General features: G+C 43.0%; 1 protein-coding gene across 2 annotated transcripts; it reads left to right on the top strand.

Annotated features, from left to right (window-relative positions):
* The first annotated feature begins 7440 nt into the window (after positions 1-7440).
* Positions 7441-25143, top strand: thbs1a (thrombospondin 1a). 2 transcript variants are annotated; one of them, XM_084043892.1, is made up of 23 exons: positions 7441-7657; positions 7933-8033; positions 9407-9638; positions 10065-10410; positions 10908-10986; positions 11294-11389; positions 12027-12136; positions 12745-12870; positions 14255-14351; positions 14722-14895; positions 15051-15227; positions 15338-15511; positions 16072-16352; positions 16476-16694; positions 17182-17289; positions 18716-18875; positions 18996-19114; positions 19635-19869; positions 20558-20785; positions 21317-21588; positions 22110-22207; positions 22662-22801; positions 23351-25143. In XM_084043892.1, exons 2-23 carry the CDS (start codon positions 7955-7957, stop codon positions 23356-23358), a joined length of 3558 nt encoding a protein of 1185 aa, XP_083900018.1. In that variant the 5' UTR covers positions 7441-7657; positions 7933-7954; the 3' UTR covers positions 23359-25143. The 2 variants fall into 2 exon arrangements, with proteins under 2 accessions (XP_083900018.1, XP_083900017.1); XM_084043891.1 differs by having other exon boundaries at positions 7936-8033.
* Positions 25144-27294: the final 2151 nt, after the last annotated feature.

Consider the following 27294-nt stretch of genomic DNA (forward strand, 5'->3'; position numbering starts at 1 on the left):
GGATGGACCCTTACAGTAACTCTGAAAGTGTACAAATGGAACCAAATGGAGCTTTAAGGGTCCATTTGGTTCCATTTGTACACTCTCAAGAGTTATGGTACTTCCGTGCAGTAATGCATAACCACACTGGGGGTCCTTAAAATTAAAAACAAGTTTGAGAACCATTGATCCAGAACACAGTGTTCGACTAACACATGTTGCATTCGATGTGTTGATGGTTTCACAATGGCCTGTTCCTTTGTCACCGGGTCATGTTCTTTAGGACTCAGTGTTCAGCTTAGAAGACATGAAGACCTCTTACTCATTAGCACAGTCATGTTTTCCCAAGGGATGACAAGCAGGAGATCAATCCCTCAGGCTGTTTCGAGGCAGAGAAAGTGATTTATAATGTGTACATGGAGGAGGAGGAGGATACACGACGGCCTCCGAGCCAAAACAAAGTCGTGAATAATACGTACACTGGCAGCGTTGCCATGTTCGCTAATTATAAGAGACTTTGGGCTTGTGTTTCTGTATAGTCGCTTGTAAATATTGGTAGTTGCGTTATTTTTGTGGGTTTCTAAAGTGTAGTTGCTAACTGGGGCTTGCTTTCTAAATGTTGTTCAAACCAGTGGTTCTCAAACATGTTGTGCCAGGGACCCCCGTACCAGATTTGTGTTGTTAAAATGTTTCAAATGTGTCACTTTTTCCCCCATTTTTTGGGGGAAAATAGCAGATCTACAAGCTCACAGCATTGTGAGCTTGTAGATCGGCTATTTTCAAATAACCGATGTGTATAGGTTTGAAGTGAAGAAAAAGGGAATGTTCGCACATGATAGGCCGCTCTCCCGTCTTTAAAAAATATATATTTTAACCAAACAACGTTTTGCCCATGCTTCATCAAGTCGGTAGATAGGTTTGAAGTGGTCACGTGTTAGTCGCTTCTTTTGGGCTTGTTTTCATAGACCTGGTTGCTCATTTCTCTCGCAAAACTCTGGCAACACTGACTGTACACTGGCCTTCAAGGCGTGGCTCTATTCGTGAGAAATGGTTTATTATAGCTGTAGGGGGACATGGATCAATTCCATCCATGGCTTGTGTTGGTATAGGGAGTGAAAATGTTCCCTCTCTTACTCACAGTGCCTCCCATGCCTCCAGGGTGAAGGGTGAGACCGTTTGAGCTGCTGCCGGTGCGTTAATGCTCACCTGCGCTGTCTAATCGGACCAATAAATTATAACCTACATCCAAGTTCCAGTTCAGGTTACGGCCTCCGGTCTGTCATAATGTGAGCGACGTAGCTTAGCAGAAAACCCCGTAAAAAGTCTAGAAATGGGTCATATGGCTCCAGAAGTGGTGGGGGTGTGGGGGGGGCTGAAATCAAGGGGTGACACAAAAAGTGTCCAGACTTTTTGGACCCGTGCAGTATAAATAGAAAAGTTTAATTCAGTCTCACTTTTGCCAGCACAGTAAATCTATGAACTGTACTATTTCTATGTAATAACATTAATACAATTAGCAGTAATACAGCACAGTACTATGATTCTAACCAGTGTTGATTTCGTCGACTAAAACCATGACGAAAAATGTTCGTCGACTACTAAAACTAAGACTAAGAATATATTGACAGTTTCGTCAACAAATAAAAAATAGACTAAATGTTAGTGAGGGTTGAGTGGGCGTTGTGAGCTTGTAGATCTGCTATTTTCAGCATGCAACCAAGTGTAAAATCAGCCATTATGATGCCATCAAGGCCTGCCGAAATACATTTTAGTCGACTAAATCAACTGTAGATTTAGTCGACTAAAATCTTATATTTAGTCGACTAAAACTAGACAAAAACTAAAACATTTCATATGCCAAAAATATGACTAAAACTAAATCAAAGTTTGCAGTCAAAACCAACACTGATTCTAACTACAAATGATGGCGCATAATCCATGTTATAGTTGTTGGCTGTATACATTAGGTATACTGTATGTTTATATTAGCAACAGATGTGCACACACGCCCGCATAGCAGCCATACAGCACGCAGCCATTCGCTCCTATTGAACTATAATCCTCCCTGCAAACAAACGGTGGATGGATGACTTTTTGCATCTGCTATTATTCCCCTCAGCATATTACTTCATCGTGGAGAGACCGTTTTGACCCACTTGTGTCAAGGTATATAGGCTAATAATTAATCTGCTAAACTGCTGATTATAGCCTCCACCTGCATAAAGCATAAACGTTTGCATATAAATGGTACCTTATGGAATGTTTATTTAAGGTATCTTGATATATCGCCCTCTTGGCAGTATTTGATTCATGGACTGCTTGATGTTTAGGAATGGCTGAGATGTACGCTCTACTCCTGAGATAAATGATGGTGTCAGTGGGAAGGGGATTTCTGTTTTGGAACTCAGGCCCGAGACGGACTGCAAAATCTGGAGTGTTCATTTGACTCTTGGTTCCATTTGCACACTCTCTGAGTTAAATTAACACTTAGAATTTTTACAGTGTAGATTGGGGTCCTAGAGATAAAAACAAAATACAAATTTAAATTCATAGTGGCTTAATGCAATGCACCTCTGTCGGGTGGAAACCCATTATGTCCAAAACTGTTACTTTTCAGGATTCAAATTCTAAAATAGTAAAAGTAGCAGATCTACAGGTTTCGAGCTCATGTGGATCTGCTACTTTCGATGCTTTTGTGTGACGCTGTAGTGTGATTAAGTAGGGCATGGGTTTTCAACTGGTGGTCCGTGGACCACTGGTAGTCCGTGAAGGTATTGCATGTGGTCCCTGACCATGCATTTAACGTAGGAAAGTGAAGATTTGTATTTTATTTAATGTTATCAAACACTAGTTGAGAAACAGTGCAGTAAATTACCTGGTGATGTGTGATGACGCGTAAATGTTGTCAGTTACTTGGAAGTCGGATGTCAAGAACTTCCACAGAAATGGGAGCTAGGAAATGTGCCCATAATCAATCAATCAATTGTTGATCATAAACATGTGTCTGCTTACATGAGTTTAATATGGAAGGTTAAGGTTTCCTGCCCGACAGCATCTAACTGGGGGAGCTTGAAACAAAAAAAGATTGATAATTACTGCAATCAGTGTAGATCGGTGTCCAAAAGATTAAAAAATGGTTACATTTGTGTCCATTTGGACGCCTGGGTGGGGACGTTGAGAAACAGTGAGTTAACACTCCAGGTTTTTCTGTAGGTCTACTGTATGCACAGCAAGTGCAGAAGTGCAGCAAAGGAATTCCCGAGGGGAGACTGACCACAGAAACCCTCCTGTCTGCCTGCTGCCAGCCCACCCACATCACATCACAGTGTACTTACTATCTATGGGCTGTTTCCGCTGGAGTTCCTGGCTCCGTTTGGGGGCATTCGTCAGAGTTTCTCGGCCCAACCCACTCGCACTTCTGTGCACTCCACTCCCTCATGTACCTGTCAACCGACAGACACACACACACACACACACACACACACACACACACACACACACCTACGCTGTGAGGTCACAGGCAAACGTACATAGAGACATGCCTGGTCACATCTTCCTATATCTTAGCCAAGTTTCCTACAACGTATAGCAAGCCCATCATCAATCACGACCTTACTTTCAACCTGGCAGCCCCATTTTGCCTTTTTTTTTTACATTAAATTTAGTAAGAAAATATATACCCTATATATATATATATATATATATATATATATATATATATATATATATATATATATATATATATATATATTTGTGATCTTTTTTAAACAAATTTAACAATTTTCAAAAATAGACAATATTGGATCAAAGAGCTCACAAAGCGTTGCATTGCAACCATATTTTCTGTTGAAATTAAATGATCAATAAGTTTCCAATGAAATGGCATCTTGAAAATGTCCACATATTTCAGAGTGCAACAGGATCGGCAGGTGGGACATAACGTTGGGAGGAATTTCATTTGAGCGTTGAAAAGTGGCCATGCCATAACCAACAGAGAATTACGATTAAAAGTTTAAAACTGATTGAGGGGTGGATGTCATCATGATAATTATTGTCTTACAGTACGTTGCTTGGTTCAAGCAAGCCTGTGTGAGCACATGTCATATTTTGTTTTACAGGAAGAAAACATGATTGTATTTTGATGTAAGGATACAAAGAACTGCATTTTATTTTGTATTTTTGGCATGTATTGTTGACCTTCGGTTAGCATATTGCCAGGGTGAGTGTTGAGTAGTTAATGCAGAAGACTGAGGCAGAACAGTTCAAGTCTTTTGATAAAAACTAAACACAAGTTGTCCCTAAATAAGCCAGAATAAGCATCAATACAGAAAACAGACAGCTTAGAACACACAGGTACTCACAATTAACAGAGTTTATGGACCAACCAGAACACATGGAAACAGAGGGGTACATATAGACAGGGACCTAACCGGCCACAGGTGCACTCAAAAGTACAATCAACACAAGGATTGGCTGGGGTGAACAGGGCACAGGTGACCAGAGTCAACAACAATCAGGGTGGTTAGACAAGACAGGTAAACAGCTACATGGGCAGACAGGAAAGCACAAGAACATCACTACAAAATAAGATACACAACAACAACTGGGGAAGAACAGAACGAACAGAAATATAACACCTAGTAACACTAAATAATGAATGAACCAAACAGAGAGCTACAGAAATAAACACTCAGGAAACCATAACTTATAACACCAAAACACATGAGAAATAAATGTGACAGAATACAGTCAAAGTCCAAAAGCTGAGGAGCAGGCCGTGACAGATATGACCTGGGATGTGATCTAAACGACCAGCGGTTATTTTAATTGTTAGAACTCTGAGAGTGTACAAATGGACGGGTCAATTTGGTTCCATTTGTACACTCTCAAGAGGTGCGGACCTGTGTGTGAGGGTCCATTTGGAACCCCTCCACCCCAAGGAACCCTGAGGGTCCCTCGACCGCCGTTTGAGAAGCACCGATCCAGACTTTATAACTTCCAGTAACTCAAGGTGAGTGGGCCAACTACACGCAGTAAATCCTATAGACTGTGACGTATACGCACATTCCAACGGTCTGTACACTGTTCGTGAAGAACAGCTGTCCAGATGTTGTGTCTTATCACCACGGGTCCACACATCTATAACCTATTTTTAGACGCCATCATTATTTTAGGGTGTAAGTCATCACAGTGTGTAGGCGGTGATGTGCTCTTGTGTTTCTCTCGCCCCCAGAATTTTTTGTCACAAAAACAGTTTGCTCCCCTTTCCCAGAGAGTTGCTCCACATCCACACATCTGGTTGCTGGTTGTATTCCAAGCATTAGCTAACAGTGATGTTGGATGACAAAGGAGGCAAGTGGTTGTACCTCCGGCCAGGAGGTGAAACGCAGAGCAAAGTCTTTGTTAAGAGATGATGTGAGAGTATATGTCGTCATGACACGGCCCTGCTCTTCTGGAGGGCTGCTCGCTTTAATTGTTAGCACTGTTAAGAGGAACACCAGATGGAATGGCTGAGAGACATAGGAGATGCAGTGAATATATGAGGGGGAGAGAGAGAGAGAGAGAGAGAGAGAGAGAGAGAGAGAGAGAGAGAGAGAGAGAGAGAGAGAGAGAGAGAGAGAGAAAGGATTTGTGAGTGTGAGAGAGAGAGAGAGAGAGAGAGAGAGAGAGAGAGATGGGGGGTGACTCATAGCTTAAACCTTAAATGACAGTCCATCCACTTTCACTAGCTTGGTGGAGTCATTACAAAGTTACAAGGAAAGAATCTGAGCAAGTTATTAGTTGTTGATCAAATATTTACATTGGACATTGTGGAAAATGCATCACTTCTATGTGCCTATACAAAATCTAGATGTTCATAAATGTTCTATAATTAGTTACTTACAGTACATCTATCTATCTATCAATCTATCTATCTATCTATCTATCTATCTCTCTGTCTCTATGTCAGTGTGTGTGTGTGTGTGTGTGTGTGTGTGTGTGTGTGTGTGTGTGTGTGTGTGTGTGTGTGTGTGTGTGTGTGTGTGTGTGTGTGTGTGTGTGTGTGTGTGTGTGTGTGTGTGTGTGTGTGTGAGAGAGAGAGATATGTTGCCATATTAACTGACAGTAGATTCTAATGGATTGGAATGGATCACTCCAACTCATTCATTCTGAACATACTGGTAGATCAGGTTTGAGCCAAAGCTCAATGACGCCCCTGGTGGTTACATTCAGAATTGCAAGATGAGAAGCTCTGTCTCCATAATAGAAGTGGCCTCACAATGCTATAGAAACAATACATACATCACATACAAACATTTTGTGTTGGTTACATAATATAGTTGCATTTTAATGAGTCTAAGAAAATAGATGTGTGTGTGTGTGTGTGTGTGTGTGTGTGTGTGTGTGTGTGTGTGTGTGTGTGTGTGTGTGTGTGTGTGTGTGTGTGTGTGTGTGTGTGTGTGTGTGTGTGTGTGTGTGTGTGTGTGTATTCTGGACCTAGTGACTCACTAATATAGGCTATTTTGTGTGTGTGTTTATATTCTGGACCTAGTGACTCACTAATATAGCCTATTTTTGCCCACAATAAAACATAAAACTATTTATATAGAAAGCAACATTCTTCCAGAATGGAGAATATTCAACTAATAACCAAAGTTTACAGGAAACGACCCTTTGGCTCCGGTGCGTCTATGACATATTTCTCCGGTGATGGAAACCCAGCTCTGGAATGCATTTTTTCCTCTGTGTGATATTACTGAGACTAGATGTGTTGCCAAATCGTGTGAGAGAAACAAGCAACCATGCAGGTCTATGAAAATAAGCCCACAAATAAGCAACTAGGCCACATGAGCACTTTAAACCTTTATACTTCGGCTATTTGAAAATAGCAAGCTCACAAGCTCACAACGGGTCACGTTGTGAGCTTGTAGATCTGCTATTTTTAAAAACATCTTGAAATTAAATGTGGAATATTTGGAAGATATTTGAAACATTTTCAGATGGGGGGATATGGACAAATACATATTAATGTGGGCGTCCATGACATGAAAGAAAATATTTGAGAACCCCCACTGGTTTTAAATAATTAAGAAATTGTGAAGCATGTCCAAATAAGCAACCACACTTTAGAAACAAGCCCAAATAAGCGACCAGACTTTAGAAACAAGCCCAAATAAGCGACCAGACTTTAGAAACAAGCCCAAATAAGCGACCACACTTTAGAAACAAGCCCCAAAAAAACGCAACCTGCAACTATCAATCTTTTTTTACAAACAACTTTACAGGAAAAACAAGCCCAAAGTCGCTTATAATAAGTGGACCTGGCAACCCCGGTGACTGTCTGTGAGGTCAGAGGATAAGTGCGTCCCTTCTCTCCTCCAGGCAGCTGATTGGCTGAGCCGTCGCTCTCAGGAATGCAATGAAAAAGTATTTAAACAGCCGCTATGTCTGGAGGTTCAGTAGAACAATCCCAGCAGAGGAATAAAGAGATACAGAGCAACTAAAGGGTTTCTCCGCGGAAAAGAAAAGAATAGAAACGTGTTAGTGATAACTTGTTCAACCGCAAAGGGATTTCTGAATGGGAAAGAAGACAATTGGACAAAAATATCAAGGATAAAGCGAGGACTTTCTTCAAGACGAAATACTTTTAAATCTTTTTTTTTGTTTGTTTCGCCAAGAGGTGTTTATTATTCATAAGGTTTGTAGCTTAACTTTATTAGGCACTTTTTTTTTGACGGACATTTTAACCGTTTTAGATGCTGCTTGATAGCCTTTGGATCAAGACTATCATAGATATGTAATCTATTTAATCGATTTTGACATTTGTATAACAAGTAAAAGTCAGACTAGATAAAATACATCTATGATAGTCTTGATCCAAGGCTACTGTTGATGATGATGTCTGTAGCCCTATTATTATTATTATTATTATTTTTTTTTAAATGTCTCATTCCTTTTTGCTTTGAAATAAAGCAGATATATTCGGGCTTTGAAGATGATGATGCTGTGCGGCATCTTTCTGGTGCAGCTGATGCTTTGGACGAGTTGTGAAGGAGCAAGACCAAGACTGGCAGGTGAGCAAGACAATCATATGGAAAAAATGCTTTCAAAGAGCCATAATTACATGTTTAAACTGTCTTGGTTCTCAAAGTGGGGTCCGGGGACCCCCAGGGGTCCCTGAGGGGGTTCCAGGGGGTCCCCAGCAAAATGTGTTAATATAGCTTCGCAATCATTTTAACCTTTTATACTTTGGCTATTCAAAAATAGCAGATATATCATATACAAGCTCATAGCTATGAGCTTGTAGATCTGCTGTTTTTGAAGAATCGTGAACATTTTGTGCAAATATTTGAATATGTATTTTTTCCCTGGAACAACATATTTGAGATGGGGGTCCGCGACAAAATACATATCATTTTGGGGGTCCTTGCATGAAAACGTTTGAGAACAACTGGTTTAAACTGTCTTGGTTGAGTTTTTCCACTGTTTCTATGTCATATTTAGGCTAGTGTAACATCCTAACTCAGATAGTTAAATACAAATAACCAAATGGAGTTAAATGAACAGATTAGCCTATTTTACATGCAGTGGTGTGAAGTAACTATAAGTACATTTACAAGTTTGAGGTACTTTACTGGAGTATTTCCAATTCTCTGTACTTTTACTTCTACTCCACTCCATCTCAGAGTCAAATATTGTACTTTTACTCCACTACAATTATTTGAGAACTTTAGTTACTATAGTAACTTTGTGGATTTTGATTATTGTTTTAAAAAATACATACATTAACCACTTCAGCCCTATACATTTCGGGCATTTGCAAATAGCAGATGTACAAGCTCACAATGCATCGCATCTGCTATTTTCAAAAGATTCTTTTGACATTTCATACATTTGAAAACTTGTGAAATGGGACATTCTGCACCAGGAGTACTTTCTTCTTTTGGTACTTTAAGTACATTTTGATACCAATACACTGCCTCTGTTACAAGTAAAAGTCCATAATTCAAAATGTACTTGAGTAAAAGTACAAAAGTATTGGCATCAAAGTATACTAAAATACAAAAAGTACAAACACGTTGTGAGCTTGTAGATTGGCTATTTTCAAATAGCCCAGGTATAAAATAGGGCTGAAGTGGTTAATGTATGTTTCATAATGTAATAATTTATATCTGAAAAAAGTAACTAGTAACTAAAGTGTTCATAATTGTAGTGGAGTAAAAAGTACAATATTTGCCTCTGAGATGTAGTGCAGTAGAAGTACAAGTATTGGGAATTGGAAATGCTCAAGCATAAGTACAAATACCTCAAAATTGTACTTAAGTACAGTACTTGAGTACATGTACTTAGTTACTTTACACCACTGGCCCATAGGCGTGTGAGCGGTGAGCCCCTTTTTAACAACCGTTTGTCTGTCTGTCTTGTTTATGATCACGTCATTATACAGAGAGCGCCGACATTGACAACGATGTGTACGACCTCTTCGAGCACGCACGGGTCAAGAAGCGCGACCACGGCGTGACCCTCGTGAAGGGCGCCGACCCCTACAGCCCCGCCTACAAGATCCTGAACGCCGACCTGATCCCGCCCGTGCCCGACGCCTCTTTCAGGGACCTGGTGGACTCCATCCAGGCCGAGCGGGGATTCCTGCTCCTCGTCAACTTCAAGCAGTTCAAGAGGTTAGAGATTCAGTTCTATACTAGCCTGGTTCCATACCATAGACCCCGCCCACTCTCTGAGTGGACTGCCTCTTGGTCTGGAGTTGTAAATGTGAACCTAAGACTTCTCCGGTACAAAATGCGTTGTCCAATGAGAGGCGGAGGTGGGCGTGGGGATCCCTTAGGATTGGTTTAGGGAATTTCTAACCCCCTCCCCCTTGTAATCCCCGACACTGGAGCCAATTTCAGACTGAAGCTCCACGCGAGTACTTTTTCCAACACTGTTGAATACACATGGACCCCAACGGAAACCGGCCACAGTGCTTTCTTGGGTTTTAATCGTTATTAGCATCCTTTTGTATAGAACTGTCCTTTCTGTGTTTTTTTTTGGGGGGCAAACTGTTAATAAAGTATTCAATCAATCAATCAAATCAATCAATCAATCAGGACCCGCGGCAGCCTGCTGACCGTGGAGCGGACCGACGGCTCGGGGCCCGTGTTCGAGGTGGTGTCCAACGGCAAGGCCAACACGCTGGACCTGGTCTACTCCACCGGCAGCGGCCCGGACCACCGGCGCCAGCAGGTGGTCTCCATCGAGGACGCCGACCTGGCCACGGGCCACTGGAAGAACATCACGCTGTTCGTGCAGGACGACCGCGCGCAGCTGTTCGTGGGCTGCGAGGAGGTGAACGTGGCCGAGCTGGACCTGCCCATCTACAAGGTGCTGTCCCAGGAGATCACCGACAGCAGCCGGCTGAGGATCGGCAAGGGCGCTCTGAAGGACAGGTTCATGGTGAGTTTTTTAATTGATCATGATGGAGCTTTTAATTGAAAACAGCTATAACCTATGATCAGGCTTATTACACTCACGTCAAAGTAGATTTAACCATTTATTGCAACAAATGGAATACAGTTAAGTTTGGCGAAAAAGGCTCCACTCTTGGAGATATTCCCAGAATTTTGTCGAAGCAGCATGCTAAGCAAAATCAGGGAATGCTAAGCAAAACCCCCATAGGGATACAATAGCAAACAATAAGCAATACATTGGAGTATGAATGTGTGACCGGCAGCGCTGTGAATGGGGAATAGAAAGCTGATGTTCACATCAGCTTGTGTGTCCTGCATGAACTAACGCTATGCTTCATTTAGTTGCTTTAATTAATTATTATTTTATGAGGATGAGGCTATTATCATTGTTATTTTGTATGTTAACTTAAATCTTGCTGTGATTTGAGCGCTTGATCAAAGTTGAATGGTTTGAATTAAACTAGCCTATGTTGTTCCGTTTAGGGAGTGCTTCAGAACGTTCGCTTTGTCTTTGGGACGACTCTGGACGCCATTCTGAGAAATAAGGGCTGTCAGAGTGGAGGTGAGTCTTTGTTATGAAAGGTTGATTTAGATCAGATTAAAACACCCACTAAAATGTTTATTAATAGAGTTAAAGTTCACATTTCTGTGAGGTATATGGTATAAAGCCAGTGGTTCTCAAAGTGGGGTCCTGGGACCCACAAGGGTTCCAAATGGACCCTTACAGGTCTGTAACTCTGAGAGTTATGGGGGGTCCTTGAAATTATCTTTTTTTTGTGATAACCACTGACATAAACCACAACATAATTGTGACAACGGATTGACAGTGACGTTAATGAATTAGTGTGTGTGTCTCTTCTGCCCTGCAGCCACACTGACCGACGTGATGACCCTGGACAACCCTGTCAACGGCTCCAGACAGGACTCCGCAATTAGGACTACTTACACCGGCCACAAAGCCAAAGGTGAGCCTCCCCTCCACTCCTCTCCTCACCTCACCTCAGGGGTCACAGGGTTCACTGACCCTCTTCTGTTAGGCCTGTCCATTTGCAGTGGCGGAAAAAAGTATAACCAAGGAGCTTACTTTTTTTTAAGTACAATTTGAGTATTTCTATTTGTTTGCCACTTTACTCTTCTACTCCATTACTATCTCATGAGGCAGATATTGTACCTTTTTTTTTTACTCCTCTACAGTTCATTGAAAGGTTTAGTTGCTTTTTACTTCGTAGATTTAGATTTTTATTTTACAAAACATACATTAGCCACTTAAGCCCTATTTTACACTGCCGCTGTACGAAAATAGTGATGATCTACAAGCTCACAACACGTCGTGACGCGATGCGTTGTGAGCTTGTAGATTGGCAATTTTCTTTTCTTACATCTAAGTACTTTCAATTCGGAACTGTAAGTAGCCTACTGTATATTTTGTACCCAAGACAAATATTGAATACACACCTTTTACTTAGTATCAGAGTGTTTCTACATGGTGATATTTCTACTTTTACTTAAAAAAAAAAAAATCTGAGTACTTCTTCCACCACTGGTAGGCGGTGAGGTAATTGACCTTTCGGGGCCTTTTCTCTCCATCTCTCTCTCTCTCAGATCTGCAGACAGTCTGTGGCTTCTCCTGTGAGGACATCGCTGGCATGTTCAAAGAGCTCAAAGGACTCGGCGTGGTCGTCAAGCAGCTGTCCGGCGAGCTGCGTAAAGTGGTAAGGAAGGGAAGGGGGGGGGGGCATCTGGGGTCTGCACTCTGTCATCTTTTCACTCTCTCTCTCTCTACTCTTCCATCTTTCTTTTCCCCCCATGCCTCCAGTTTCACGTCTCTCTCTCCCCTCCCTGTGCTGCTGCAACACCCAGCCACTTGCTGCTGTAATGACAGTCAAATGGCCAAGTCCTCCTTAATGAGACCCATGTGAATACACAAAATATGTTTGGCTGTCGCCGTGCTTCTCTGTAACTGCTTCGGTAGAGTCAGAGTCAATGTCTTAATCACGGTGTCAGCCTGTGATTCATATGTATTGGAACCTTGGCAACCAGAATGTTTTCCATCCTCGTGTCTGAACGCCCCCCGCTCCCCCGTCCCCACCACCCCCCCTCTCTCTCTCGCTCTCTCTGTCTGTCTCTCTCTCCAGATTCCACATTTCAATCTTAAAAAACTTTTATTGTGCGTCGTCACATAGCGGTAGAAACTTGTCTTTTAGTTATGCCGGAGCTCCCAGACTTACATATAAAAATTCACATAAATGCACTCATGAAAGACTCACATAAAATGACACTGAACCTCTCTCTCTCTCTCTTCTTTGTCTCTCTCCTATAGTCTGAGGACAGCGAGCTCATCAAGAACCAGATGAAGATCCACGCCGGGGTGTGCATCCACAACGGCATGGTGCACAACGACAAGGACGAGTGGACCGTGGACGGATGCACCGAGTGTACCTGTCAGGTAATTCAGCCCATTCTCAAGGACAATCCCCCCTATCTATCAGGGCAGAAAACCTCTAATCTCCATATTCTAACTGTTTGCGTTTTTTAGCGTAAACGAACGACCCTGCTTGATCACACCACGGCGTCGCGCAAAAAGCATCAGATCGGCAAGCCCGAAACGCGTTGCTTCGCGCCGCGTTTCGAGCTTGTAGATCTGCTACTTTTGATGCTTTTTTAATTTGAACCTGAAGTTTCCACCCGACAGAGACGATATGTATTAGACCACGGAACCCCCTTTCGATACCATTTGTATCCCCGGGAACCCCAATCTTACACCGCAAAATCCCCAGTGTTAATTTAACTTTGAGAGTGTACCATACGGGTCCATTCGGTTACATTCGAACCCTGCCAAGAGTTACAGAGCCGATTGAGGGTCCACCTGGACCCCCCGGTGGTCCCCGGACCCCCAACGTTGAGAAACAGTGATGGGAATTAACCACTCAAACCCCCCAGATGGACCCCCTCAGGGCTCTATACTTTTCTGTAATTTCAGTGTTGTGTTATTGCGGGGAAAGTGTTCGCTGAAAATATCCACGGAAATCTGGATTTTTGTCGCGTACCGTTCAGCCTCGATTTGTACTTCGCCGTGCAACGGCGTTGCGCACGCTCAAAATACCCCCCCCCCCCCCCCCCCCCCCCGATCTACGACGTCACAGAGCTCGTGGATTTGTCTGTTTTCCACCCATGTGTCACTGTCGCATGACAGAGTATAACGCGTAAAGTTAAGTATTACGCTCAGATTGTCTGTTTCCATTTCCTAATGAGGTGATAATAGGCTCTGGTATTTACGTTTACCCTCGCATAACATCTGTCTGGCGGGGCCGGCGAGTGACCTTCCAGTCTATCAGCGAAAGCAGCATGGGATGGAGGCTTCTCTTTTTCTTTCCATTTGACCGTCAAAAACACCTACTAAGGGTGTTCATGTTTTGAAAGGAGATTTTTTTTATTTTCCATCAGCACACACAGCAGGACCTCCCCCCCCTCGTACGACTGATACAGATCGCCTCATTGTTAGGAAACATAGCAATTAGGCTTGGCACGGTCCTCAGCAACACTTCACTGCAGTGCATTTTTTCCAGTTGTGTAATCAGGCGGTCGGTCGGTTTCGGGTCCGATTCATTGGGCCTCGTTGTCAGTGGCGGAAAAAGTACTCCAATGTTTTACTTAAGTAAAAGTATCAATACTGCAATGTAGAAGTGCTCTGTTACAAGAAAACTGGAAATACTCCAGTAAAGAAAAGAAATGGTACTTAAGTACGGTTAGGGTTACTTGAGTAAATATACTTAGTTACTTTCCACCACTGCTTGTCGTACTAATTCAACCGTTTTCCTCTCTGCACACAGAACTCTGCTACTATTTGTCGCAAGATCTCCTGCCCTCTGATCCCCTGTGCCAACGCCACGGTGCCCGACGGCGAGTGCTGCCCGCGCTGTGGAACCCGTAAGTTGTTGCGTCGTTTTGGCAAACTTTCTTTGCCAAGCATATTCGTTATTATTTGATTGATGGTTTGCTGTGTGTAATATATGCCTCAATTTAACTCATTTAAATTAAGTCGCATGGCCACGACACGATGTGAGCTTGTAGATCTGCTATTTAAAAAAAATAATGTGCATGACACCATATAAAATAAAGTATAAACAAAGCAATAAAATAATGCTTAAGTGGTTAATTGATTTGTTGACATAGATACACACACACACGCGTCTTGATTATTTGATTAATTGAACGTGTAATCTACGGAATAATTGCTGATAGCCCTAGGTAGTATAGCCCCCCACTCATAACGTATGTCTCGTCTCTCCGCGTGCAGCGAGTGACTACGCAGAAGACGGATGGTCCCCCTGGTCTGAATGGACGCCTTGTTCGGTGACCTGTGGGCGGGGCATCCAGCAGCGTGGACGGTCCTGCGACCGCATCAACAGCAACTGTGAGGGCACCTCTGTGCAGACGCGTGACTGCTACCCCAAAGAATGTGACAAACGCTGTAAGTCATACTTTTCACATTCTTTCAACAAGTCCCATTGTAATAATAATAATAAGTTCTCAGTGTGACCACGTCATAAATCATGGATGAATCATAAAAATCGCTGAAATAATCGGGGACTGAATGTGTCCATTATTTTTTTTTCTTCTCTACAGTCAAGCAGGACGGCGGTTGGAGCCACTGGTCTCCCTGGTCCTCGTGCTCGGTGACGTGCGGCGAGGGCGTCATCACCCGCATCCGTCTCTGTAACTCCCCCACGCCCCAGATGGGCGGCATGGACTGCCAGGGACAGGGACGACAAACCGAGATCTGCCAGAAGTCGCCTTGTCCTAGTGAGTTTTGAGCTGCAAACTATAGTGTTGACATGAGAGTATTAAAAAAAAATACGTTGGTCTTAAAAAATGCTTATTCTAAAATGGCATTGCGTCCTTCTTTTTAAAAGTCAACGGCGGCTGGGGACCCTGGTCCCTCTGGGACACCTGCACGGTCACCTGCGGCGGAGGAATCCAGACCCGCAAGCGTCTCTGCACCGACCCCGCCCCCAGATACGGAGGGAAGGAGTGCGTCGGTGGTGGCGCCATGTCTCAAGTGTGCAACAAGCAGGACTGCCCCGTCGGTAAGCACAGGCACATTCAACATGTTGTTAAAACGAGAAATGACGACGCAGTCATATTGATACCAGGTTGCTCTCTCCAGCGTCCCCGCACGGAACCAAATGGACCCGTGGTCCTGTACCCTTTCACTCGCGGAGTGACAAATCGCTGTTGGAGGCGGTGCTGTGTGTGTGTGTGTGTGTGTGTGTATGAGGAGTCAAGTCAATTGTTTGTTTGGTGGCGACGACGACCACACCGTTTTTTTTTTCATAGTTTGTTTGGTGGCGACGACCACACTTTTGTTTTTGTTCTGGGCTATGATCCCATAGCATGGGAGGACGCCCGTCGTTCAGAGTATGGGGAAGTCTCGGGGGAAGTCTCCCCATTGGCCTAAAGGATTGAAGGACAGCCAATGATGAAAATGGCGCTAGAAAGTGTTTAGAAAGTGTCGAGAAAGTGTCGAGTCGTTGATCAGTCTCTTCCTAGACCAGGCTGCAAGCAACCTGGTAAAAAGCAAGCTACTCCGACTCCATAACTGTTCAGCCGTTTTAAACACAATCCCTGTTTCCCTCGCTCTCTACAGACGGCTGTCTCTCCAGCCCCTGCTTCCCCGGAGCCAGGTGCACCAGCTTCCAGGACGGCACCTTCAAGTGCGGCCGGTGCCCCGTCGGCTACAGCGGGAACGGCGTGGCCTGCAGGGACATCGACGAGTGCAAAGAGGTGCCCGACGCCTGCTTCACGGTCAACGGCGTCCACCGCTGCGAGAACACGGAGCCCGGCTACAACTGCCTGCCCTGCCCCGCCCGCTACTCCGGCCCCCAGCCCTTCGGGAGAGGAGTGGAACAGGCCACCGCCAAGAAACAGGTTAGGGGAATTTTAACTGTCTCGTTGTTATTGTTAAGTGCAAGTCTACATGCATGCAGTTGATGCTAATGTGCTAGGCACTCGCGTTTCCTAAATCGCGTGTACTGTGTTGTCGTTCTATAGGTCTGCACGCCTCGTAACCCGTGTTTGGACGGCAGCCACGACTGCAACAAGAACGCCAACTGCATCTACCTGGGCATCTTCTCCGACGCGGTGTTCCGCTGCGAGTGCAAGCCGGGCTACGCCGGGAACGGCTACATCTGCGGGGAGGACTCGGACCTGGACGGGTGGCCCAACAAGGACCTGCTCTGTGTGGAGAACGCCACCTACCACTGCAAGAAGGTTAGCCAGACTAGTTACTTATATGACTGTATACTGTATTTATATTATTATTACAAAAACATGCATTAACCACTTCAGCCCTATGTTGTATGCTTTGGCTATTTAAAAATAGCCAATCTACAAGCTTGTAGATCTGCTATTTAAAAAAAAATCATACATTTTAAAACTTGTGAAATTGGGCATTCTGCATAATGAGTACTTTTACTTTTGGTATTTTTAGTATATTCTGATGCCAATACTTAACTTATATACTTTTACTCAAGCAAATTTAGATTACCAGACTTTTACTTGCAACAGAGCATTTCTACATTTCAGTATTGCTACTTTTACTTAAGTAACACATGTGAGTACTTCTTCCACCCCTGGGCCAGACCCCACATGACCAGATGTTCTTCTAGAAGGCCATTATCACTCATCTCCTCTCTCTCTGTGCATTGTTGTTGTTAATTGCCCCCCTGGGCTAACCAAACGTTTGGTTTCTTTATAGGATAACTGTCCTTCACTGCCCAACTCCGGCCAGGAAGACCACGACAAAGATGGCTTTGGTGACGAATGTGACCAGGATGATGACAACGATGGGATCCCTGATGACAGGGTGAGTCATCACAAAGGCATTTTTTTACTTCCCCAGATCTTGGTTTCCTTTAGCGGCCAGACATAGCAATCAGGAGTCAAAACCTCTTCCCTCCGTATAGCGACAGCGATCCCCCAGTGTCTGCCTCTGTCTCTCTGTTTTCCAGTGGTGTAAAGTAAATAAGTACATTTACTCAAGTATACAGTACTTAAGTACACTTTTGAGGTACTTTTGCTTTACTGGAGTATTTCCGATTGTCTTTAAAATTTACTTCTACTCCACTACATCGCGGAGGCAAATATTGTACTTTTTACTCCACTGCAATTACTTGAAAACTTTAGTTACTAGTTACTTTTCAGGTATAGATTAATACATCATAAAACATACATTAACCACTTTAGCCCTGTTATATACCTAGGCTATTTGAAAATAGCCGATCTACAATGTGAGCTTGTAGATCTGCTATTTTCAAACATTTTAGTACTTTTACTTTTGGTACTTTTGGATACCACTACTTTTGTACTTTCACTCAAGTAAATTTTGAATTGCGGACTTTTACTTGTACCAGAGCACTTCTACATTGCAGTATTGATACTTTTACTTAAGTAAAACATTTGAGTACTTTTTCCCACCACTGCTGTTTTCCACCAGAGACACCCACTGGAAAGCCAGTATAGCGTATAAATAGTATAATATCATTTTGGGGGCGTGGCGTGGAGCCAGGCGCTCAGGACAACGTGGCTCGTTGCCCGTAATTCATAGTGTGGATGGAGAGAGTCAGGGAAGAAAACCGCTGTGGTGAGGAAATGTTAGGTTCTCACTGTGGAAGATCACGTTTCAGCGCAAAGGCCATAATGTTGCTGTTGTCGGGCAGAAACCTCTTATCTCCATTATTTTAACTTTTTGTGTATTTTCGTAAATGAACCCCCTACTTGATCATACTACAGCGTCACACGAAAGCATCAAAAGTAGCAGATCGCGATGCGTTTCGAGTTTGTAGATCTGCTACTTTTGATACTTTTGAATTTGAATCCTGAAAAGTAACAGTTTTGGACGTGTGAGGTTTCCACCCGACAGAGACCATATCCAAATCCCGGCATGAATTATTTTCCCTATGACAGAGATTCCCAACTTGTCGGGGCCCACTGTTGGGCCGTGAGAATATTGCAAGTGGGGCCCCCACATAATTGGCAAAACGCAAAGATTTTAATGAAAAAAATATAACTTTTAATGAAAAAAAAATATGTACAAAAAAATATATATGGATAAATAGGAGCACATTCATTGATTGATTTATCATTAAAATAAACATGCTGTGAAAATGCACACAGCCCACCCGTCTGAATTGGGTTAGCAACCGCAGTGCCATGAACATCATTTCTGAAGGAACATTTCTCATTGTACAGTAACCGTTTAGTAACTGAACGCTGTTTCTTTGAACATTCAGGACAACTGCCCAAAGGTGTACAACCCTGCCCAGTATGACGCAGACAGGGACGACATCGGCGACCGCTGCGATAACTGCGTGTTCGAGGCCAACACCGATCAAGCAGACACAGACAACAACGGCGAGGGCGACGCTTGTGCCATCGACATCGACGGTGATGGTAAGTCGTCTCTTCGAAAGTACACCGCAGCCAATGTAAATGACACCGTGCTTTCAGCATGACGGAACGCCTCCATACCAGGGCTAATAAGGCAATTATACGTTTCCCCCCCCTCGACAGGCATTCTGAACGAGAGCGACAACTGTCCGTACGTTTACAACGTGGACCAAAGAGATTCGGACGGGGACGGCGTTGGAGACCACTGTGACAACTGCCCTCTGGAGCACAACCCTGACCAGGTAAACGTCTCATCTCACCTTTAAAGATCTGAACCTTTCTTAATACAAGTAAAGCCCCTCCCTGTGGGGGGGGGTGGCGTGGGGGGGGAGATAGCGAGAGCCTTCATGTAACTATGCATACATGAATTCTCAAGGATCAAGGCGATGCTTTGCACCTGTGTTCTGACTTTAATGAAAGGAAAGAATGTGAGAGCTTTCAGGAAGACTCTGTGCAGTGCCCCCTTCCCCCCCCCCTCCCTCTACTTGTCAATTAACCCACCTATTTGAACAGATATGAATGCATGTGTATAGCGTTTGCCAAAGCCACAAGGACACTGGATTCTTTGCGGGGGCAGGACATTACTAGCATGCCTGAAGACAAGGGAGTACATTTAAACATGCTGAGAATAGAAGCTCATGTCGAAAGGCTGGGTGAAATACCACTACGGCGTATTGAAGTAGAGGAGGACAAGCAATGCTATAGTTGTGAGAGTCTCTCAGAACTCTTTCACAATAAAACGAAAACGTTCTTCTCCCACAGATCGACTCCGACTCAGACCGTGTGGGCGACAAGTGCGACAGCAACCAGGACATTGACGAAGACGGTCACCAGAACAACTTGGACAACTGTCCTTACATCGCCAACGCCAACCAGGCGGACCACGACAAAGACGGCAAGGGCGACGCGTGCGACCACGACGACGACAACGACGGCATCCCCGACGACAAGGACAACTGTCGCCTGTCCTACAACCCGGACCAGGTGGACTCTGATGGTGAGTCGCTTTCACCCACCGACCGTTCCCCTAACATCGGACCCCCGCCTCAACTAGGGTTTGGGATCCTTCAGAATTTTAACGATTCTGGTTCCTTAACGGTTCACTTTAAAGATTCCAAATGGACACTTAGAAATCTGTAACTCTGAGAGGGTACAAATGGAACCAAATGGACCCTTACGAGTCCATTTGGATCCATTTGTACCCTTACGGACCCTTAGAAGTCTGTAACTCTGAGAGGGTACAAATGGAACCAAATGCACCCTCACGGATGCATTTGGTTCCATATTTACCCTCTCAGAGTTAAGGTGGTCCTTGAAATTAGAAAGTTTGAGAACCACCGGAATTGTAATTGTATAGCAGATGTTAAGTCCACATACCAGCTCTGACCGTGTGATCAAACCTGGTTCTGGAAACGGTTCCAAATGTGATGGAAACCGATTCAATGTTGGATTCGGGTTCCTTTCCGAGACACAAAGAGTCTCCTTTGTGTATCCTACTGGAACCGCTCGCCTACCGGATCGCTGGTCATAAAATGATTGGCTTAGGAATGTGACAAGAACAAAAAGAATCCATGAATTCAAGTCTCCATGGGGTGAAAAGTAATCTTTTGGGTGAACTATCCCTTTAAAGTGATCGTTTACATCACTGTATTGTATTAAATCCCCATTGATCTTTTCCTCCTCAGGTGACGGTCGTGGTGACGTGTGCAAAGACGACTTTGACGGAGACAAAGTGCTCGACATCGACGACGTGTGTCCGGAGAACTTTGAGATCAGCGAGACGGACTTCCGCAGGTTCCAGATGGTTCCCCTGGACCCCAAGGGCACCTCCCAGATCGACCCCAACTGGGTGGTCCGTCACCAGGGCAAGGAGCTGGTGCAGACTGTCAACTGTGACCCCGGCATCGCTGTTGGTACGTATTAAAACACGTGATCTTGTACTAAAGATGGGAATAGCACAGCAGTTGTCTCACATTGTTTTACTTGAGTAAAAGTGTCAATACCGCAATGTGGAAATACTAGTAAAAGGCCTGTGTTCAAAGTTTGACTTGAGTTAAAAGTACAAAGGTATCGGTATCAAAATGTAATTAAAGTACCAAAAGTAAAACTACTCATTGTGCAGCATGTCCCATTTCAGAAGCTCAAAATGTTTTGAAAAATCGTTTGAAAATAGCCGATCTACAAGCTCACAATGCGTCGCATCAAAGTAACTAGTAACTAAGGTTTTCAAATAATTGCAGTGGGGTAAAAGTACAATATTTGCCTCTGAGATGTAGTGGAGTAGTACTGAACATTGGAAATACTCCAGAAAAGTAAAAAATACCTCAAAATTTTACCCAAGTACAGTACTTGAGTAAATGTACTTAGTTGCTTTACACCACTGTGTACAGCACAGTAGCAGTAAGTAACTCTAAACCGTCTCCTCCTCCTATGCTTCCGACCAGGCTACGACGAGTTCAACTCGGTGGACTTCAGCGGAACGTTCTTCATCAACACGGACCGAGACGACGACTACGCCGGCTTCGTGTTCGGCTACCAGTCCAGCGCCCGCTTCTACACGGTGATGTGGAAGCAGATCACGCAGACCTACTGGTCCCACACGCCCACCCGGGCCCAGGGCTACGCCGGCCTGTCCATCAAGGTGGTCAACTCCACCACGGGGCCCGGCGAGCACCTGAGGAACGCCCTCTGGCACACGGGAGACACCCCGGGACAGGTGGGTGATGATGTTTGTTGACTGATGTATTATATACCAGTGGTTATCTCATCATTTTGGGTGGTCCTTGACATGAAAAAAGTTTATGTATTTGGCCGCGGACCCCCATCTTAAATGTTTTGTTCCAGGGACCCCCAGAATCAAAGATTTGAGTTAAAAATGTTCGCTTGAAAACATATATATATATATATATATACTGTATATTCAAAGGTTTGCACAAATTGTCACGATTTTTCTAAAATAGCAGATCTACAAGCTCATAGCGCAGCACTCGGTGCCGTGCTATGAGCTTGTATATCTGCTATTTTTGAATAGCCAAAGTATAAAAGGTTAAAATTATTATGATGCTATATTAACACATTTTGCTGGTCCCCTGGGGACCCCCAGGGGTCCCCACTTTGAGAACCAATGATATATATATACGGAGCAAAATGGCTCGACCGATTTATTTTGGTGGAAGTTGGTTGGTTGGATCTGGGTTTTTTCTCACGTTTCAACCGTTTGCGGTTCCTCTTCTCCAGGTCCGCACCCTGTGGCACGACCCCAAGAACATCGGCTGGAAGGACTACACCGCTTACAGATGGAACCTGATCCACAGACCTAAGACCGGACTCATCAGGTACTACCACGTTCTTTTTCTTTAAGTAGCAATACCACAATGTAGAAGTACAAGTCAAAAAGTCCTGTATTCAAAATGTTGCTCGAGTAAAAGTACAAAGTATTGGCGTCAAAGTATACTTTAAGTACCAACAGTAAAAGCACTCAAAATCTTTTGATAATAGCAGATTTACAAGCTCACAGCGGGTGGCATCTTGACGCGCTGTGAGCTTGTAGATCTGCTATTTTCAAATAGACGAAATATAAAATAGGGCTTAAGTGGTTAATGTATGTTTTGTAGTAAGAATATAAAAAGTAACTAGTAACTCAAATTTTCAAATACTTGTAGTGGAGTAAAGTTACTTTCCACCACTGGTTTTAGGTCTGACCCCAAAAATCACACTAGTTTGTTGTGTGTTTTTTCTCTACTATTTGATGTGCTGATGAATGAACGTGGTTTGCTCGTTCTTATTCAGAGTGGTGATGTATGAAGGCAAGAGAATCATGGCGGATTCTGGAAACATCTACGACAAGACGTATGCGGGTGGAAGGCTAGGTCTCTACGTGTTCTCTCAGGAGATGGTTTACTTCTCGGACCTCAAATACGAATGCAGAGGTAAGTCCTGCACCCTCACTCAGCACCCTATAGCCTACAGAACCTTTTTAAAGCGCCAATAATATTCATCAGGGTCGGCCTGTCACAATTATTACATAATCGTCTAATCGCAATTATTTGAGATAATCGCAATTATTTTTGCATAGTCGTCATAATCGTTTCCATGTTGAAAAATGTTCACACATTTTCAAATATAAAAAAAAGCAAAAATAGCAGATCTACATTACATTACAACGCGTCACTTTGTGACGCGTTGTAAGCTTGTAGATCAGCTATTTCTGCTATTTTTACAAATTATTAAATGGAAATAATTGTTTTTTATATATTTAAGTGATCTGATTTGTCATATTTTTTTTTACGAAGCATAAAAGGCAAACAAAAATATTTTGTATTCATGTTCAATGCCAAACACACAATTAAATCGTTAATCGCAATTATTTGAGTGACAATTGCTCGTCAACTTAAATGTGTAATGGTGACAGTCCTATCATCAGGTCTTGCACTTTGATTGTTAACATCTTCCTTCTTTTTTTTCTGTATCCGTTTCAGATGCATAAACGGACTGCAGATGTCCTGCCATGAATGAAGAATGTAATCTATCCGCGTCAACACGACCATGCTTTAAGTTAAGACCTGGGACAATGATCTATGTTAGCTCTTCCCTTTGAGACGTGCACATTGGTGGAAATGGAGAGCGAGTGAGCTGATGTGAGGTGAAGGGACCTCAGGACTTTAAAAGACTGTTCTATGACGACTCTACACCACTGCACCACACACAGATTGAGCATAGCGACATCCCCCCCTGTCCCCGTGCCCCCCCGTCCCCTGTCCCCCCCCCCCCCGTCACTCTCCTGCGCCGCCCGGCGTGGGAAGGAGGGCCACACATGTCGCTATGCACCCCTCGACTACAGCTGGTCGGTGGTATTCCTCTCCAGATGGGGGTCCAAATGGAAGAGCATTGTTTTTTTTTTTTTTTTTTTTTGGGACTCATTTTCTAGCATTAATTCAGATCTGCTGTGGACTCGAGAAGACTTATTTCAATATGAAGAAAGTAGTAGGGCGGCGTTGCTTAGGACCGGGCCGATCATTTGGCCCTTGAAGGAACTGTTGAGGGACCATGGACAGTATGGACTGACTGTTACAATCAAAGAGAGTGAATGTTGCCTGTGTGAGTGTGTTTTCCCGTGAAGAGCATTGTACAGACTTTTTTTTTTGTATTTCTTTTGACCACCCCACTCCCCCCCGAGTCTCCCGACCGATCCCTACAGACCTACAAGGTCTTCAGATCAGCCAAGCCACAGGGCAGTTCCGCGAATAGGGAAGAACATGAGAAGATTTCTCACTAATGACTCATTTGTGCAAAGAGCACACAATCCAGGACAGCACAGGACTCCAGCACAAGCCGTTTGGAGGAGTTATTACGATCCAATATGTTATATATATATATGATCTTTACTGAAAGCATTGAGGGACATAAACAGAAAGGGCCAGTCTATATCCTGCCATGAGGGGCCAATTGGTATTAGGGAAGTACATACGTTCTTATTTATTTAGTCACCAGAGGTTATTGACAGTGAAACAACATCTTTAGTTCTCTTTTCTGCCAAAAGAAAAAAAAACCTGTAGTAACAGGTTCCAAATAACTGGAATCTTGAATACCGTAAAACCTTTCATGGCAAGGTGTCGTATCGTATCTGACCCAAAATCTCTCAGAAAAGAACAAATTAATCTTCTTCTGCACAGTATGCATGATTGTTTGGCTGGGCATGTGTGTACATTTTTGACAAGGGAAGGTCCAAGGAAACCCTTGATGTGCAAATATTACCTCATGACTATTATTCATATTTGTATTGAGGCCAACAAAACAAGGATGTCTTTTCTCAACAGCAGAGTATACATTTGGTTGGCTTCCAAGCAAATCCTTTTCGAGCAAAACTTTAGTACAATCAATTATATACTGTATATAAGATATTTTTGTAGAAGTAAAAAAAGTCCCCAAGAGGAGCGTAATGGATGAGAAATGTTTTTATGTTGTGCAATTTGTACGTCCTGTCCATTTTGTTGATAAATTATTATGTTTGTCTTATGTTAAGAGGTTATTTCATTTTGTGTAGATACATGCTATTTAAATAATTTATGTGGAAAGGTTTTTGTCTGTATAAACTTGTTTGCACACTGACATGAGGATGTCTTTGTTTGTTTGTTTTTTTTGTATTTCTGTCTTTTTTATCATTAGTGAAGCATTTCTATAAACATTTGTACCATAGTTTTTACCCACAAAGTGATGTTTATACTCAAACCAGTTATTTTGTAATGCCAACTGAACAATAAACACTTCAGGAAATAAATCAATGTCTTGAAATATCTGTCTTTTTCCTTTGAGCCAAATGGATGCTAATTTAACCAATTGCAACCGGGAAAGCATCTTTCCCGGAGCATCTCTGTCATTTTAGATTTTGTTATAATATATATATATATATAGCACATTGGTTGGCTATTCAGAATTAGCAGATAAACAAGCTTATAGCGCGTCACTTCGTGCCACGCTATGAGCTTGTAGATCTTTTTTTTTCTTGAAAATGTGTGCAAATCCTTCAATATTATATACATTTAAAGCAAACATTTTTAACTCAGGTCTTTGCTTCTGGGGGGTCCCTGGAACAGAATATTTTGAGATGGGGGTCCGCGGCCAAATGCATGTAATTTTGGGGGTCCTTGACATAAAAAAGTTTGAGCACCACTGATATAGCAAGAGAGGTTTTTCAGAAAACTCTTTCTTTATTTAGAAGACATGTGTAGAATCGGCCTCAGGTCTTAACGGGTTAAGCGGCTGCACAAATAGTTTTGGGCCTTAGCTTATCGTTCAGTGATTCTTGGCCACGATGTTGTGCTTTGACTGAAACCTACTCCCTAGAAAAGCAGGAGGAGCAGTTTAGTTGAGTCTAGTGAAGCCTCGGACAAAGGGAGGATCCCTTAAAGGAAACCAACAGCAGGAAAACTCAAATGTGAAGCAGACCTGAAGTAGTGTGGCGACTATCAAATATTCCATCGATAACCTTTTGCATTAACCTGACGTGTGTGTGTGTGTGTGTGTGTGTGTGTGTGTGTGTGTGTGTGTGTGTGTGTGTGTGTGTGTGTGTGTGTGTGTGTGTGTGTGTGTGTGTGTGTGTGTGTGTGTGTGTGTGTGTGTGTGTGTGTGTGTGTGTGTGCGTGTTTTGGGTGCCAGTGGAATGTGAGATAATTCCTGTAGCTTTGGAGTTAAGAGCACGGGGGTCAGAATGAGTAATTTTACAGATTTAGATTATTAATACAAAACATGCATTAAAGGTAGGGTAAGTGATATTTTTTGGTATTTTCATTGTTAAAAAGGTTAAAGTACTATATTCTGATATTTGAAAATAGCAGATCTACAAGCTCACAACGCGTCGCGATGCGACGTGTTGTGTGTTTGTAGATCGGCTATTTTCATACATTTTTGTACTTTTACTTTTGGTACTTTAAGTACATTTTGATGCCAATACTTTTGTACTTTTTTTTGGTCACCATTTGTAACCCAGTTCTGTTCTATCTGTCTGTCTATCTCTAGATTCTAGAGAGAGATAAATTGATACAGTGAAGCGTTTTCTGGAGTCTATAGAAAACGCTTCACTGTATCAATTTCTCTCAATGTCTGCACCACCTCATCTAGGCTGAGCAGAGCTGTAGACAACACGCGCAGCACAAAACCATTGTCGTGCATGACAATGCATGACCTCATACCGCATGTCCAAATCCCTGGCACAAAATATTTTTTGAGATGGGGGTCCGCAGCCAAATACAAATCATATTGGGGGTCCTTGACATGAAAAAGTCTGAGAACCACTGCGCTAAACAAAGAAGTTGCACTGGTTTTACCATCTCATCTGCACAACACAATTACATTATGTTCTGAACGGAGCCAAAGGAGCAGTGCGGTGTCAGGCCATGCTCACAGTCAGTGGTGGAAAGAAAACAAACATTTACTCAAGAACTGTATTTAAGTAACATTTTGAGGTACTTTGCTTGGGTTTTCCAATTTTTTGGATGGCCTACTTTAAACTTCTAATTCCACGTATCTCAGAGGCAAATATTGTACTTTCAAACTCCACTACAATTATCCAACAGCTTTAGTTACAAGTAATTTTACAGATTTAGATTATTAATACAAAACATGCATTAACCACTTAAGCCCAATTTTATACATGCAGATATTCAAAAACAAGACGTCGCATCACAACGCATTGTGAGCTTGCAGATCAGCTATTTTTGAGAAAGTTTGCAAAATGTTTGTACTTTTACTTTGGCACTGATCGTAACTTTAGTTACTAGTTACTTTTCAGATATAAATTATGATATTATTAAACATACATTAACGACTTTAGCCCTATTTTATACATAGGCTATTTTCATACATTTTTGTACTTTTACGTTTGGTACTTTAAGTACATTTTGATGCCAATACTTTTGTACATTTA

The sequence above is a fragment of the Gymnoscopelus microlampas genome, assembly GCF_963454915.1.
Source record: "Gymnoscopelus microlampas genome assembly, chromosome: 20".
NCBI classification, from domain to species: domain Eukaryota; kingdom Metazoa; phylum Chordata; class Actinopteri; order Myctophiformes; family Myctophidae; genus Gymnoscopelus; species Gymnoscopelus microlampas.

Coding starts and splice junctions, on each gene's coding strand:
- thbs1a (XM_084043892.1), top strand. CDS start 7,955: ATGATGATGCTGTGCGGCATCTTTCTGGTGCAGCTGATGCTTTGGACG. Junction 8,034..9,406: donor AGCAAGACCAAGACTGGCAG/GTGAGCAAGACA, acceptor GTCATTATACAG/AGAGCGCCGACATTGACAAC. Junction 10,987..11,293: donor TAAGGGCTGTCAGAGTGGAG/GTGAGTCTTTGT, acceptor TCTGCCCTGCAG/CCACACTGACCGACGTGATG.